Below are 16,226 nucleotides of genomic sequence, written 5' to 3'. Positions count from 1 at the left end.
TTCAATAAGACATACCTAGGCCGTGTTTCTCTTCCCCATTGACTCCAGGCTCAGTATCTACATTGAGTATAAACCCCCTTCAATAAGACATACCTAGACCATGTTTCTCTTCCCCATTGACTCAAGGCTCAGTATCTACATTGAGTATAAACCCCCTTCAATAAGACATACCTAGGCCATCATTCTCTTCTCCATTGACTCCAGGTTCAGTATCTACATTGAGTATAAACCCCCTTCAATAAGACATACCTAGGCCATGTTTCTCTTCCCCATTGACTCCAGGCTCAGTATCTACATTGAGTATAAACCCCCTTCAATAAGACATACCTAGACCATGTTTCTCTTCCCCATTGACTCAAGGCTCAGTATCTACATTGAGTATAAACCCCCTTCAATAAGACATTCCTAGGCCATCATTCTCTTCCCCATTGACTCCAGGTTCAGTATCTACATTGAGTATAAACCCCCTTCAATAAGACATACCTAGGCCATGTTTCTCTTCCCCATTGACTCCAGGCTCAGTATCTACATTGAGTATAAACCCCCTTCAATAAGACATACCTAGACCATGTTTCTCTTCCCCATTGACTCAAGGCTCAGTATCTACATTGAGTATAAACCCCCTTCAATAAGACATACCTAGGCCATCATTCTCTTCTCCATTGACTCCAGGCTCAATATCTATGTTAGCCTCTGTTAACATTTTTGTCAGATCTCCCAAATACACTTTTCTATGTGATCTTTAAAACCTCGGAACATCATTTCCACACAATAAATCAAAATAACATGGCTCATTAATCCTGATTCCTTATTTAATTACTGTTACATGTTTACTGTCATCAGCATGCTTCCATGGATGACCAACAGAAATTGGTAAAATCTATTTATAAAATGTCTCCATCAGACGTTCCCAGAATTACACATATCATCTGCTTCTTTGCACAATTAATTACAATCTTTCATTATATCTCCATTCTAATTAAATGAAATACAATGTTTAAATCCCTGTTCTATATAATTGCATTAATGCTATCTTGACTACATCTATGTCAAGTTCCAAAAGCAATAGCACAACCTATTATTTGCTCAGCAGCAGCATCAAAATGCTACCACACATCCCTCAAAGAAAATAATGTACTTGTCCATAACACTGATTGGATGAGTCTAATTTTAATAAGTGGGGGAGGACTTATAAGGCCAAGATGTCAATATTTTCAGTCAAGTAATTATCGAGACATTTTAGAAGGATCTTCATACACAGGCAAAAGTGAATCACTTAATCAGCTTAGAAAATTAAGGAAAATTACAATTTTTGCTCTAAATGCAGTGTATGCACATGGGATATAAATAACACAAGAAAAATCTATAGCTGAAATTGGTTAGAAGGCAGAGAATATTGGATTGTCTGGGCAAGCAGTGTGTAACAATATCAGACTTTTAAAGGATTTCTTTACAAATCTCTGTGTCAATACAGTTGAACTATGGATATTTCAAGGCAGCCTTGGTTAATTATTACTATCTGAATACAATTAACAAATGATCACATGCAGTAAAGAAACGAAGATTAATAGTTGTCCTAATATTTTGTATGATCACATGCAGTAAAGAAATGAAGATTAATAGTTGTCCTAATATTTTGTATGATCACATGCAGTAAAGAAACGAATATTAATAGTTGTCCTAATATTTTGTATGATCACATGCAGTAAAGAAACGAATATTAATAGTTGTCCTAATATTTTGTATTATCACATGCAGTAAAGAAATGAAGATTAATAGTTGTCCTAATATTTTGTATGATCACATGCAGTAAAGAAACGAAGATTAATAGTTGTCCTAATATTTTGTATGATCATATGCAGTAAAGAAACGAATATTAATAGTTGTCCTAATATTTTGTATGATCATATGCAGTAAAGAAACGAAGATTAATAGTTGTCCTAATATTTTGTATGATCACATGCAGTAAAGAAACGAAGATTAATAGTTGTCCTAATATTTTGTATGATCACATGCAGTAAAGAAACGAAGATTAATAGTTGTCCTAATATTTTGTATGATCACATGCAGTAAAGAAACGAAGATTAATAGTTGTCCTTAATAATTTGTTAGCAACACACAAATTGTTCATTTACAATTATACATGTTTTGCTTATTGGTCTGAAACAACTTAGTTTATTATTTCAAATAAACTTGTTAGGATTTTTTACACAGGAGAGGGGGTCTAAACATGGGTTTTTGGGGACAGATATGCAGCTTTAATTTCAAAAACACCCACCATTCATATATTGTGAAAATCACGACCTATTCATATATTTTTCAGTTATCACAAATACATTTTTTGACATCTTCATTTGATTTAAAACGATATTAAAAACAGCATTTATACAAAAATCTAATAGAAAGATGAAAATTACTGTCCCAAAGACATTTGACCTTGGTGAAATTGCAACCCATTAATATATCAAAAAAGGGACCCATTCCAGTCATTCCAGTCGCAGAGATACCTACTTAAAGGATTGAGTGATTGATTGATAGGAAGAGACTCCTTGTAATTTTTTACTGGCCTAGAATATGGGACTTATGGTTATTCGGAAACAAGAGAAGACAAACAGGGTAAATGAAGAATATATATGCATTAATTGTAAAGATGTTCTCTTAAGGATGTACACCTCTGAGGAGCCAAAAATTTCTAGAATTAAACTCTTAACCTGATTTTTGGGTTTATATGACTGTAAAAAAATTATTGGTGAAATAAAAATCATATGGTGGTGCACTTCTTTTTTTGCTACGGCCATACATACAATTTGAAAGTACCCAATTTTGATTATTTTTCCATTTTTCATCAATTTTTACCCATTTATGGGCTATTATCATGAAAAAAATCACAGTTTGACAATTTAACTTTTTTTCATACTTTCACTAAAGATGAAGTGGACCAATCTGAATAAATTTAACTTAAAAAAACTATAGGTAGGTGTTAATATAAGAAAGTTTTATAAATTTTGTTGCTTTTTCATGTCAAATTTACCATGCTGTATATTTTGTAAATTTGGGATTTTTCTCTTTTTTCAGAAAAATTCGTAAGGGTTCCGCGGAACCCAGTGTCTCGCCTACTTTTTCTGTTAATCACAGGCTCAACAAAAATGAGGAAGTAAATCAATAAAAATATTCCTCTTGATACTATCTTTTGATTGTAAGAAGCTTCTGTCGAAGTTTGGTAAAAATCCAGGATAATTTATGAATCTAATAGATGTTTAAAAACTTTAACTGCAGACTGAATGTAATGTTAACTGGAAGAAAACAAAATTTCCTTCTAGATACTAGCATTTGATCATAAACAAGCTTCTGTCCAAGTTTGGTAGACCGTACAAATCCAAAATAGTATAAGAAAGTTATTAAAATTCTAAAAACTTTAACCACAGAGTGAATGTGTTGTTTCCTGGCAGAAAATCTAAGTCCATTTAAAAGTAAAATACGGAAAAAATGGATTTATTTTTTTACAAAATTTCCTTCTAGATACTAGCTTTTGATCATAAACAAGCTTCTGTCCAAATTTGGTACAAATCCAAAATAGTATAAGAATTAAAATTTTAAAAACTTTAACCACAGAGTGAATGTGTTGTTTCCTGGCAGAAAATCTAAGTCCATTTAAAAGTAAAATAAGGACAAAATGGATTTATTTTTTTTACAAAATTTACTTTTGGATACTATCTTATGATCATAAACAAGCTTCTGTCCAAGTTTGGTACAAACCCAGGATAGTTTAAGAAAGTTATTAAAATTTTAAAAACTTTAACCACAGAGTGAATATTTGTGGACGCCGCCGACGACAACGACGCTGACGGAATGTAGGATCACTATGTCTCGCTTTTTCGACTAAAGTCGAAGGCTCGACAACAAAAAGCATATTATTTCAACTTCTTTGTTTAATATAAATGATTGAAAAAATACATATCTAAGAAATTTGAAAAGAAAAAATTGATATGGGATGTACATGTTTCTGGTAAAATCATTTCTTGTACCCCTCACCCATTTTCTCAATATTTTGGCTAATGCGACTGACTTGATTGGTTATAAAATTTGAAAATTTTATTACTCAAAAACTACTTACTGTAAATACACAATTTTTTCACAGAGTTAAGTTTGATTATAATATTTGTTAAATTCATTGATATTTTCCACTTGTATCACATGTTTTGGAAATAATTCCAGAACGAGATTTCAAAGAGACTGAAACGTCAGAGGAATACATCCTTAATACACGTTATATGTTTCTTCCTATTACATTATATAAAGGACTGAAACCTAAATAAACACTGATTAAAATACACTACAGTTCAGAACCATTTAATTTCTTCCAACCATGAACATCTTGGGGTAGGCAAAACTTGTCACATGTCTACTCTACCCAAGGAGACTGTTATCCTCAGACTTATAATGAAGTGCAACCCACTGATGCAAGCTTTGCATTCAAGAATTCTAGAAACTATATAACCCACATGAGATGTAGTGAACAAAGAATGTTATGATATAACCTTTATACCTGTAAATTTTGACAATATTCTTCATGTACACTGTTGGCTATCTCTTATTTATAAATGACAATGAGTCCTATATTCTGAGCCCTTAAAAACTAACAAGTACTTTTAAAATAATGTACAAAAATGTTTGAGAACAATGATCCATGATGCCATTTTCTTATAGAAGCCACATTATATCCTAATTCAGACTTGGATACATCTGTCATAGTCTGGGCAGGAAAATGACAAAATTAGGGGCAAACCAATTAAAAAAAAAAAAATCAAAACAAATCAATATTTCTATTTACATATTATTTCCTATGATTACTGCATACACATATACAAACCTGACATTTCATTCTGACCAATTTGTGAAACAGTTTTCCTCCATCTGTCTATTCTTGACCCTAATTCTGAGGAAAATTGTTCCCACATCTTCTTTATATTTCTTCTACTTTCCATTTTGTCAATGTATTTTTTTTCTATTTTTGTCTCTTTCTATAAATCGCAGTAAATAATTCCAAACAGTTCAGGATGTTTTAATAATATTGCATCACATTAAAAAAAGAAGCAGCATTACTCCCAAAATACGTAATTTTTCTATATCTTTTTGCATATTGTGATTGGACAAGGTGATATCCGTGATGACACCTGTCTTAGAAAAGACAGGAAATAGCTGGACACTTCAAACAACAGGTGCTTCCTTGGATACAGACTTGTGATATTAAGTTAATTATACTACAACACATGATAATCAAAGATCAGATCTAATTCTTAATATTAAATATTTCGTCCATTCTTTTTTGATCCAGTATTTCTACCACTGACATCAATTAAATAATAAAAAAGTCTTCCCTTAATTCACGTATTGTATTGTCAACCACTTTCCTGTCATTCATTGGTTCATCCTCAACAATTGTTCAATTCCGTTTAAAATGGCCCAGAAGTGTTTTTCCAGACTATCAACACAAATTTCAATTTGCACATTTCCTTTTTATACTAATTTAAATTTAACAATGAGTCTAATTATCTTTTTCATTTATCCTCTATTTATATATGCTTTCACCGAAATAAACAGTTTTTATACATTTGGTTATTATAAATGTACCACCCAAATATAGGTGTACTACTAAAAACAATAATAAACAAAGTTAGTTATATATCTCCAACTTTTGTGTGTTACCTAATTATACATCTGAATAGAAAATTAATGTTTTTTCTGGCTTTCCAGTATAAATTTTAGGCTACCCCAGAATCATTCACAAAATCCAACCAGTATGTACAATCCAAGTAAAATCTATAAATATAGAGTTTTCATAAATTCTTTTTAACACTCAATTTAACCAATGAGTTATGTTTTCATGTTGAGGAAATTCTGAATCAATATCCAAAATAAGCTTCATAGTAAGACACTTAATTAATTCTAAACATTAGACAGATGGTGTGGTCCAGTCCCCGTGGTAATAACACTGTCCAGTGTGTTATTATAAGCTAATTATAAATATCACTGTCCCCATTAGGCAGCCTTTAAAATAACACTCTTATTTTCTCCACCAATAAATAATATCTTATCAAAAGATGTTCTTCCTTTCACTAAATATTCTCAACTATAAGATTATTCATAAAAGATATAAGAATACTAATTATTAGATTTGCCTTTTCTTCCAACTTTAGATATCTGCTTTAAAATAAAACAAAAAGCAATTCTTCATGTAGAAATCCAGTGAATGTTTTTTCTTTTCTTTCTTTTTAACCTTGACCTTTTAAGTAGGGATGCTACAATGTACTTTTGTAAGTTAATCACTGGGCGTCATTATTTTACTGAAGATTTACACTAAAAACTTCTAACAAGTTATCATATTTATCAGGTTAGGAATTATCCAGATACATGTAAGAAATATGAATATTATCAGATATCATTTGTGATTTGTTGTAATTTCTCACTGGGTTCAGTCATTCATTAATCCATTAAAACTGGTACTGACATAAATTAGAAATATATTCTCTCTTCATCAGTTCTATTACACTTTATTTCCTGTGTTACCTAGTTCATAATTATATTTTTTAAATTGTTAAATACTAAATCCACCAATTCATATGTCACAAAATTAGCCCAAGTAGAATACTCCCAAACTAGTATCTGTGTATATGGTATTCATGTAAAATGAAACAGTAATTATCCCAAGTAGAATACTCCCAAACTAGTATCTGTGTATATGGTATTCATGTAAAATGAAACAGTAATTATCCCAAGTAGAATACTCCCAAACTAGTATCTGTGTATATGGTATTCATGTAAAATGAAACAGTAATTATCCCAAGAGGAATACTCCCAAACTAGTATCTGTGTATATGGTATTCATGTAAAATGAAACAGTCAATATAATATCTACATGTATCATAACAAGTAGCAGTGTATCAATTTTACTGAAGAATTTCAAGTGAATCCTGGCAAGTTCTCACCATTCTTTTTCTCTCAATGTTATTTGCTGGAGAAAAAACCCTGCTACTTGTATGAACCTCCCTTTTCAGTATTCTAGATATATTACACTGTCAGCACAAAATATAAGGTTTTAGAACTTGATTAAATTCCAAAATTAACAATGGATTAACTCCCAAAAATTTCTATCAATTCCATGTTAGAAATCTAGTTATAAGCCCTTGTAACAGTTATACCACATGTTGAGATACAACACTTCATGTCAATTCTAGCTAGCTGTTTATCACTCGTCAAATATATTATTTCTTGTAAAAAATAATACAGAAAACTTGCCAAAATTATTTACACATCAGTAGAATTTTCCTCCTTATCTTTGAACAACATGCAAGTAAAAGCTATAACTATTTATAATGTTAATTAGACTGGGATTGTATCATATGTTGCTTATATTTCCATCATATCAACTGTGTTCCTCATTAATTCTTTTTCCAACTATTGCTCTCTTTTCAAGATAATTTAGAATTGGAAAACATCCCAAAAGTAGTACTTGTACATCCAACAAAAAGACAAGTGTGCACACACTGAAGTTTCTCAGCTGCTTTATTTATCATGATTGAATTTATGAAAATCTGTAATATGAAGCATTACTACAAGTATCACATACACTTAATATAATCAATGTTCCATAAAAATGAGGTCAAAGTCAGATGAACCATGCCAGACAGACATGTAGGCCATAAAATCAATCCATACACCAAATACAGTGGCCCTATTGATTAAATAGTATCCGAGAAATAGAGCAAACCCAAAAAACTACACATTGATCAATAAGCCATGAAAATGAGGTCAAGGTCATATGAACCCTGCCAGACAAACATGTACATGTACATCTTACAATCATTCATACACTAAATTGTCATATAATTGACCTATTGCTTATAGTTTCTGATAAACTGACAAAACCATGAAAACTTAACATTGACCAATAAACCATGGAATAATGAGGTCAATGTCATATGGAATTTGCCAGACAGACATGTTCACCTTACAATCACTCCATACACCTTGTATATTGGTCCTATTGCTTATTGTATCAGAGAAATAGACCAAACCACAAAAACTAATCGTTGTCCAATGAACCATGGAAAAAGTCAATGTCAGTTGAAACCTGCCAGTCGGATATGTACACCTTACAATCATTCAATACACCAAATATAGTAAACATATTGCTTATGGTATCTGAGATACAGACTTGACCACAAAAACTTAACCTTGATTGCTTATCCAATTATAGAGGTCAAGGTCAGGTGAACTCTGTCTGAAAGACATGTAGACTTTGCAAGGATCCCATGTCTCAAATATAGCATAAGTGAGTATTTCACATGACAAAAAAACTATACATTTTTTTTGCAGTCACTAAACCATGAAAATGAGGTCAAGGACAATGTACATTTGACAGGAAGAAACTTTGTAACATTAGGACTACTAATCATATAACAGGTATCTGCATACAAGGTATGAAACATCCAGGTCTTCTACCTTCTGAAATATAAAGCTTTATACAAATTGTTCACTCCGCATCATCCGATTGTAATCCCTATGTCTCACATTCTTCAACTTTTGAACATGGCAATATATATATGGTCTGTACATTGAAACAAGCTCTCTATCAATTTGGACAGCAAGGTGCTATTTGAAAATTTATTCCATATCAGGATGCAATTTGAAATTAGAACACTGCTCGCGTATATTCATCAGAAAACACAAATGTTCGGCTTATTGAACACATGAAGCAAGTAGATTGATTACAAATTCAATATCTACCGCCCACAATATACAATGTTTCATTGGATTATATAATGCATCTGAAAAATCAATTGGAAATTTCTCATTACATAAAACATTGCATCATATTTGCTTTTTAATTTCCAGACTTGACCCAAATAGTTTGAAATTTATCTTTGTAAAAGCTGACATAAATCTAGCTAAAAACTAAGCTTGTCAAGATTTACAGTGCCTCTTACAAGAAACAATTCAACCATCATCCTTTCATAGTGCTTACAAATAACTTTCATGGTTCTATAGGACATTACAATCATCAATGTATAAACAATAGTTGACATCTCACATTGTATCTAGAAGCCTGTAGGCTAGATTTTTTGTACAAAATCCAAAATGGCCAGCAATTCAGTTCTGTTTGACGCGACCTGCTTAGCACCATTAGTTTAAACAGCTTGTGATAAAGAGATCTGGCAGTCTTGATCTCTGAAGCTTGGCAAACATCTGGTATATTGTTAAGTTTCAGTAAAGAAATGGACAAACATTTGGTAAAGTGTCAAGTTTCAGTTCAGTGATGGGCAGATTTCTGGGGGAGAGTCAAATTTCCATTGAGAAATGGGCAAAAATATCTGATGAAGTGTCAAATTTCAGGAGAGAATTGGACAAACATCTGGTGAAGTGTCAAATTTCAGAAGAAAATGGACAAAAAAATCTGATGTAGTGTCAAATTTCAGGAGAGAATTGGACAAACATCTGGTAACGTGTCAAATTTCAGTAGAAAATGGGCAAAAAAATCTGATGTAGTGTAAAATTTCAGGCAAAAAATGGACAAAAAAAAATCTTGTAAAGTGATAAATTTCAGGAGAAATGGGCAAAACCTGGTGAAGTGTCAAATTTCAGGAGAAATGGGCAAAACCTGGTGAAGTGTCAAATTTCAGTAGAGAATTAGGCAAACAATTCTGGTAAAGTGTCAGATTTCAGGAGAGAATAAGGCAAACAATTCTGGTAAAGTGTCAGATTTCAGGAGAGAATAAGGCAAACAATTCTGGTAAAGTGTCAGATTTCAGGAGAGAATGTGGCAAACAATTCCGGTAAAGTGTCAGATTTCATTAGAGAATAAAATGCTCTGCTGGGGCGCAGCTTGATACGACCGCAGAGGTCGAACCCTGAACAGTTGGGGCAAGTATGGACACAACATTCAAGCTTGATACAGCACTGAATTTGGATTGTAATTAAATATTTGACACAGCATAGGTTTCTGACACAGAATGAAAGTGGTCTAAGAACTTAAAAATTTTTAATTTACCTATTCAAACCATATCATTATTATTTGCTTTTATATATAAATCAGAAATAACCAATTTAAAATGGTAAATTTTAAAGAAAAAAAAGGAAAAAAAAATCCCCCCCCAAATTTTTTGAACCCCCTTATGATTCATCACCCCCAAACTCAATCCCAGCCTTCCCTTTGTGGTATGGTACCTTGCAGTACAATTTCAGAGAGATCCATACACTTGAACACAAGTTATTGTCTGGAAACTAGAAAAATGCTTGTTTTTTGGTCCCTTTTTGGCCCCAAATTCCTAAACTTTTAGGGCAATTACCCCCAAACTCAAACCCAGCTTTCCCTTTGTGATATGGAACCTTGCAGTACAATTTCATAAAGATCCACACACTTACAAGCAAGTTATTGTCCTGAAACTAGAAAAATGCTTGTTTTTTGCCCTTTTATGGCCCCTAATTCCAAAAATTTTGAAGGAATTACCCCCAAAATCAATCCCAGCCTTCCCTTTGTGGTATGGTACCTTGCAGTACAATTTCAGAGAGATCCATACACTTGAGCACAAGTTATTGTCTGGAAACTAGAAAAATGCTTATTTTTGGCCCCTTTTTGGCCCCTTATTCCTAAACTTTTTGGGCAATTACCCCCAAACTCAATTCCAGCTTTCCCTTTGTGATATGGAACCTTGTGATACAATGTCAGAGAGATCCATACACTTACACACAAGTTATTGTCATGAAACTAGAAAAATGCTTGTTTTTTGCCCCTTTTTGGCCTCTAATTCCTAAAATTTGGAGGCAATTATCCCCAAAATCAATCCCAGCATTCCCTTTGTGATATGGAACCTTGTGGTACAATGTCAGAGAGATCCATACACTTACACACAAGTTATGTCTGGAAGTTACAAAAATGCTTATTTTTGGCCCCTTATTCCTTAACTGTTGGTACCATAACCCCCAAAATCAATCCCCACCTTCCTTTTGTGGTATTGAACCTTATGGTAAAATTTCATTGAGATCCATTCACTTAAACTAAAGTTAGAGTGCGAAAACTAATGTGTCTTCAGACAACGACGACGCCAACGTCAACGTAATACCAATATACGACCACAAAAATTTTTTTGCGGTCGTATAATTAGGCAAACAATTCTGGTAAAGTGTCAGATTTCATTAGAGAAATTGACAACATCTGGTGAAGTAACACATTTCATGAGTGAAATTGGTAAACACCATGTGAAACATAATGTTAAACAGCTAAGGAGAAAAAAAACATTTTGTTGAGCACACACCCTGAGAAAGAAATGGGCAATAGAAAATTAGCAACCATCTAGTGAAGGCAAATTGACAACAGAAATATTAGCAAACATATAAACTGGTGAAAGTACACAGCCTGGAAAGAAATAGGCAAATCTGGTGAAGGCACACAACTTGTGATAGAAATGAACAAACATCTGGTGAAGGCACACAGCTTGTGAGAGAAATAGACATACATCTGGTGAAGGACACAGCTTAAAATGGACTTACATCTGGTGAAGGACACAGCTGAAAATGGACAAACATCTGGTGAAGGCACACAGCTTGTGAGAGAAATGAACAAACATCAGGTGAAGGCACACAGCTTGTGAGAGGAATGGACATACATCTGGTGAAGGACACAGCTTAAAATGGACATACATCTGGTGAAGGACACAGCTTAAAATGGACAAACATCTGGTGAAGACACACAGCCTGTGAGAGAAATGAACAAACATCAGGTGAAGGCACACAGCTTGTGAGAGAAATGGACATACATCTGGTGAAAGAACACAGCTTGTGAGAGAAATAGACAAACATCTGTTGAAGGAACACAGAGAGAAATGGACAAACATCTGGTGAAGGCACACAGCTTGTGAGAGAAATGGACAAACATCTGGTGAAGGAACAATGAGAGAAATGGACAAACATCTGTTGAAGGCACACAGAGAGAAATGGACAAACATCTGGTGAAGGCACACAGAGAGAAATGGACAAAAATCTGGTGAAGGACACAGCTTGTGAGTGAAATGGACAAATATCTGGTGAAGGAACACAGAGAGAAATGGACAAACATCTGGTGAAGGCACACAGCTTGTGAGTGAAATGGACAAACATCTGGTGAAGGAACACAGAGAGAAATGGACAAACATCTGGTGAAGGCACACAGCTTGTGAGTGAAATGGACAAACATCTGGTGAAGGAACATAGAGAGAAATTTACAAACATCTGTTGAAGGCACACAGAGAGAAATGGACAAACATCTGGTGAAGGCACACAGCTTATGAGAGAAATGGACATACATCTGGTGAAGGCACACAGCTTGTGTGAGAAATGGACATACATCTGGTGAAGGAACACAGCTTGTGAGAGAAATGGACAAACATCTGGTGAAGGAACACAGAGAGAAATGGACAAACATCAGGTGAAGGCACACAGCTTGTGAGTGAAATGGACAAACATCTGGTGAAGGAACAGAGAGAGAAATGGACAAACATCTGGTGAAGGACACAGCTTGTGAGTGAAATGGACAAACATCTGGCGAAGGAACACAGAGAGAAACGGACAAACATCTGGTGAAGGAACACAGCTTGTGAGTGAAATGGACAAACATCTGGTGAAGGAACACAGAGAGAAATGGACAAACATCTGGTGAAGACACACAGCTTGTGAGCGAAATGAACAAACATCAGGTGAAGGCACACAGCTTGTGAGAGAAATGGACATACATCTGGTGAAGGCACACAGCTTGTGAGTGAAATGGACAAATATCTGGTGAAGGAACACAGAGAGAAATTGACAAACATCTGTTGAAGGCACACAGAGAGAAATGGACAAACATCTGGCCGTGGTGAAGGCACACAGCTTATGAGAGAAATGGACAAACATCTGGTGGAGGCACACAACTTGTGAGAGAAATGGACATACACAATGTACATCTGGTGAAGGAACACAGCATGTGAGAGAAATGGACAAACATCTGGTGAAGGAACACAGAGAGAAATGGACAAACATCTGGTGAAGGCACACAGCTTGTGAGTGAAATGGACAACCATCTGGTGAAGGAACACAGAGAGAAATGGACAAACATCTGGTAAAAGGACACAGCTTGTGAGTGAAATGGACAAACATCTGGCGAAGGAACACAGAGAGAAATGGACAAACATCTGGTGAAGGAACACAGCTTGTGAGTGAAATGGACAAACATCTGGCGAAGGAACACAGAGAGAAATGGACAAACATCTGGTGAAGACACACAGCTTGTGAGAGAAATGAACAAACATCAGGTGAAGGCACACAGCTTGTGAGAGAAATGGACATACATCTGGTAAAGGCACACAGCTTGTGAGTGAAATGGACAAACATCTGGTGAAGGAACATAGAGAGAAATGGACAAACATCTGGTGAAGGAACACAGAGAGAAATTGACAAACATCTGGTGAAGGAACACAGAGAGAAATTGACAAACATCTGTTGAAGGCACACAGAGAAAAATGGACAAACATCTGCTACAAGATTGCAGTCAATGAAGTATTTAATTGTGCCTTTAATATGAGAAATATCATGTTTGAAACATATTTTACAATAAAACAGACACAAGGATAAGAGTCAATTATCTTTCACAATGTGTATTCCCACCCATTATAAACAATCTGTTACATAATTCTACACTTAATATGCATCAGAATGGTGCATTCATCTGCAATTATCAACACAAGAAATCAATGGTAATCTGAGTCAATTCTCATAATCAAAACGTTCAAAAGATGGCAGTATCTTGTACATGTTGTATTGCAGGCCTAAAGTGGTTAAATCTATTGATTTTTGTCTAGACTTAACACAGAGAAACAAGAAGTCCAGTATTGGCTAAAATATCTGTCAAATATATTAGAAAGACATGGCCCATGAGGTCAAGCTTAAAAAATAGTTATACCCGTTTTGTGTTTGGTTTCTTAAATTTCACGGTTAGTTAATCATTCTAATTCAAATAAATTTAGATATCCAAAACAATTTCCATAAAAAATTAACTGTGAAGAATGGATTATGAATGCCCTGTTACAACAGAGTTAGGGGACATAAGTGGTTTGACTCTGCAATTTTTCAACAATTTATAAGTAAACGCCCCGGTCTGTTGCCAAATATATAGGGTCGCAATATTTCACATAACTGTTAGTTTGTCGTTAGGCACATTTAACGAACTGCTCCTTTATATTTCAATCCTGCCAAATACAAATAAGGATTGTTCAATCAAACTGCATGTAGAGACTGTACAGTAAAATCTTCATTTTGGATTTCCAAGTAATCAAAGTAATCAAGTGCTTCCAGAAATATAATATGCTAAAAATAGAACTCGGAAACGACTTTAAGGCAAACTACCTTCAAACACTTATCATTCATTAAGCACCACCACATTTCAAGTTTAATTTAAATTCATGTTCACATAACAGTTCATGGGGTAAATGTTTTTTTTTCTATTACTACAGGATTTTTAATTTCTTGATGACATCATCTAAATCTAACCAAAACATCAGTCCTTGATAATCATTTTTTAGCCTGAATTTTACTTCATGGTTTGATCCGTGTTTTCCAGCTTGTAATGCCAGTTTACTTATGGCTTGAAAAATGTTTCCTAAAGTTACACCTTGGTCTTAATTTTTTTACCAAATATAGAGCTGTTACCAGAAGCCTGTTAATGTCAAAAGAATAACCCAATGTGAGTCTTCCAATATTTTGTGTGAAAAAAAGGTTTGGACTGAAATCTATAGTATATTCATTTCACAAACCCTTCCTCCCATGACCTGCAAAGGTATCAAAATAATTTTGTAATAAAACTTGTGGCTGATGAGAATCCTGTCCTACAACAAGCAATCATTGTACTATGTTTCATTATGATGCCAGACTAGTGTAATACTGATGACATGATTTCTGAAGATGTTATCTTTATAACACAGGTTTCAATGGCACATATCATCAGCATGTACAACTCTTTTATTTAGGTAACTGTAATTACCTTCAAAAGTATGCCAAAATATTAATTGTATTTGGGATTGGGTAAGCCTGCAGCTGCTTGTTGTAGGCTTATCAATAATAACCAGCCAGAAAGTGTGTAAAAAGAAGTTGAAAGATTACTTAACCAAAATAATATTGATTCCTCAAATTGTACATGTATGTTAAATGCATTATGGTCATTTTTTACATATAAGCTAAGTAATCTGATAGATGATTTATTGTTCTCTTTTATCAGTGCCCTGTGCCCATATATTATAAGGCAACCAAATCATAAAATTTGTTGCTTAAGATAAAAAGGTTGGATTTGTGACCTCTGAAAATTGTTTAGCTGGAACAGTGCAAACTATATAATTTATGTAGAACTCTGAACTGAGATGGTACTCCAAAATGTGATGGTTTGATGCTGTCGAGATGGTCATGCTGAAGTGGGATGGTTTGATGCTGAAGTACATTATTAATCACGCTGAAGTGTGATGTTGGCATTGTGGCACTATCTTGTTGATAGTTACGCTAAAGAACTATATAGTCAATTATTTTCATGTTCACATGTCGATATAGACATTATTTTTTTGTTAGAAGCAGATTTTCAGGCTTTAAGTTAATCATCGAGAGATGGCAGCAAAAATAAAAAGGACGGATTCAAATTTAGTATGATACTAAGGAGATACATAATAAGAAATAAACTATTTAATTTCAAATGTTGCAAATATGGCCAAAAATGATGTAAATTAAAGGTATGGAAGGTCCAGTGGAGGTTACTCTATTTCTAAAACTGCACTAAAGGAGTAAATTCTTTCTGCAGAAAGCTCTGCTTTATGAATTTGTTATGTCAAATATGGATGTTAGCATTCTAGGGGAGGCAACTCTATTTCTAAAACTGCACTAAAAGAGTAAATTTTTCCTGGCCAAAGACCACAATTAATGATCCCGCTTTTCGTTGTCCACGAATATAGTTCCTTTTAATTAGTGTATTTTTTCTTAATTTTTTTTCTTTCCCTTCCTCACTCATTTCTTAGATTTTTTTGGATGGAAATGAAAGAAGAGAGGTGAAATAAACTTTTGGATGTTGTATTTTAACTGATTTTGATATGGAAAGAGTAATTAGGCCAGGTGCAAAAAGGTGATATTTACAGTTTTCGGAACATCTCTTGACTTGTCCATAGGGGTATGGATGTGTATTG

General features: G+C 33.9%; 1 protein-coding gene across 6 annotated transcripts in view; it reads right to left on the bottom strand.

Moving 5' to 3' along the window:
* LOC127731224 (tyrosine-protein phosphatase non-receptor type 4-like) overlaps positions 1 to 16,226 on the bottom strand; it is a 132,196-nt gene that overhangs the window by 108,240 nt on the left and 7,730 nt on the right. For 2 of the 6 annotated variants that reach the window (XM_052240191.1, XM_052240192.1), the window contains exon 1: positions 4,871 to 7,236. The exons of 1 other annotated variant lie outside the window; for it this stretch is intronic. In XM_052240191.1, coding sequence (XP_052096151.1) covers positions 4,871 to 4,985 — 115 coding nt within the window. In that variant the 5' untranslated portion in view covers positions 4,986 to 7,236. Of the gene's footprint in view, positions 1 to 639; positions 956 to 4,870; positions 7,237 to 16,226 lie in introns of those variants that run through there. 3 more of the 6 variants (XM_052240195.1, XM_052240194.1, XM_052240193.1) reach the window with 3 other exon arrangements.

This window comes from Mytilus californianus, unplaced genomic scaffold, assembly GCF_021869535.1.
Source record: "Mytilus californianus isolate M0D057914Y unplaced genomic scaffold, xbMytCali1.0.p SCAF_2, whole genome shotgun sequence".
Taxonomy (NCBI): domain Eukaryota; kingdom Metazoa; phylum Mollusca; class Bivalvia; order Mytilida; family Mytilidae; genus Mytilus; species Mytilus californianus.
Note: the sequence above shows the minus strand (reverse complement) of the source record. Positions and strands in the feature narration are given on the sequence as shown.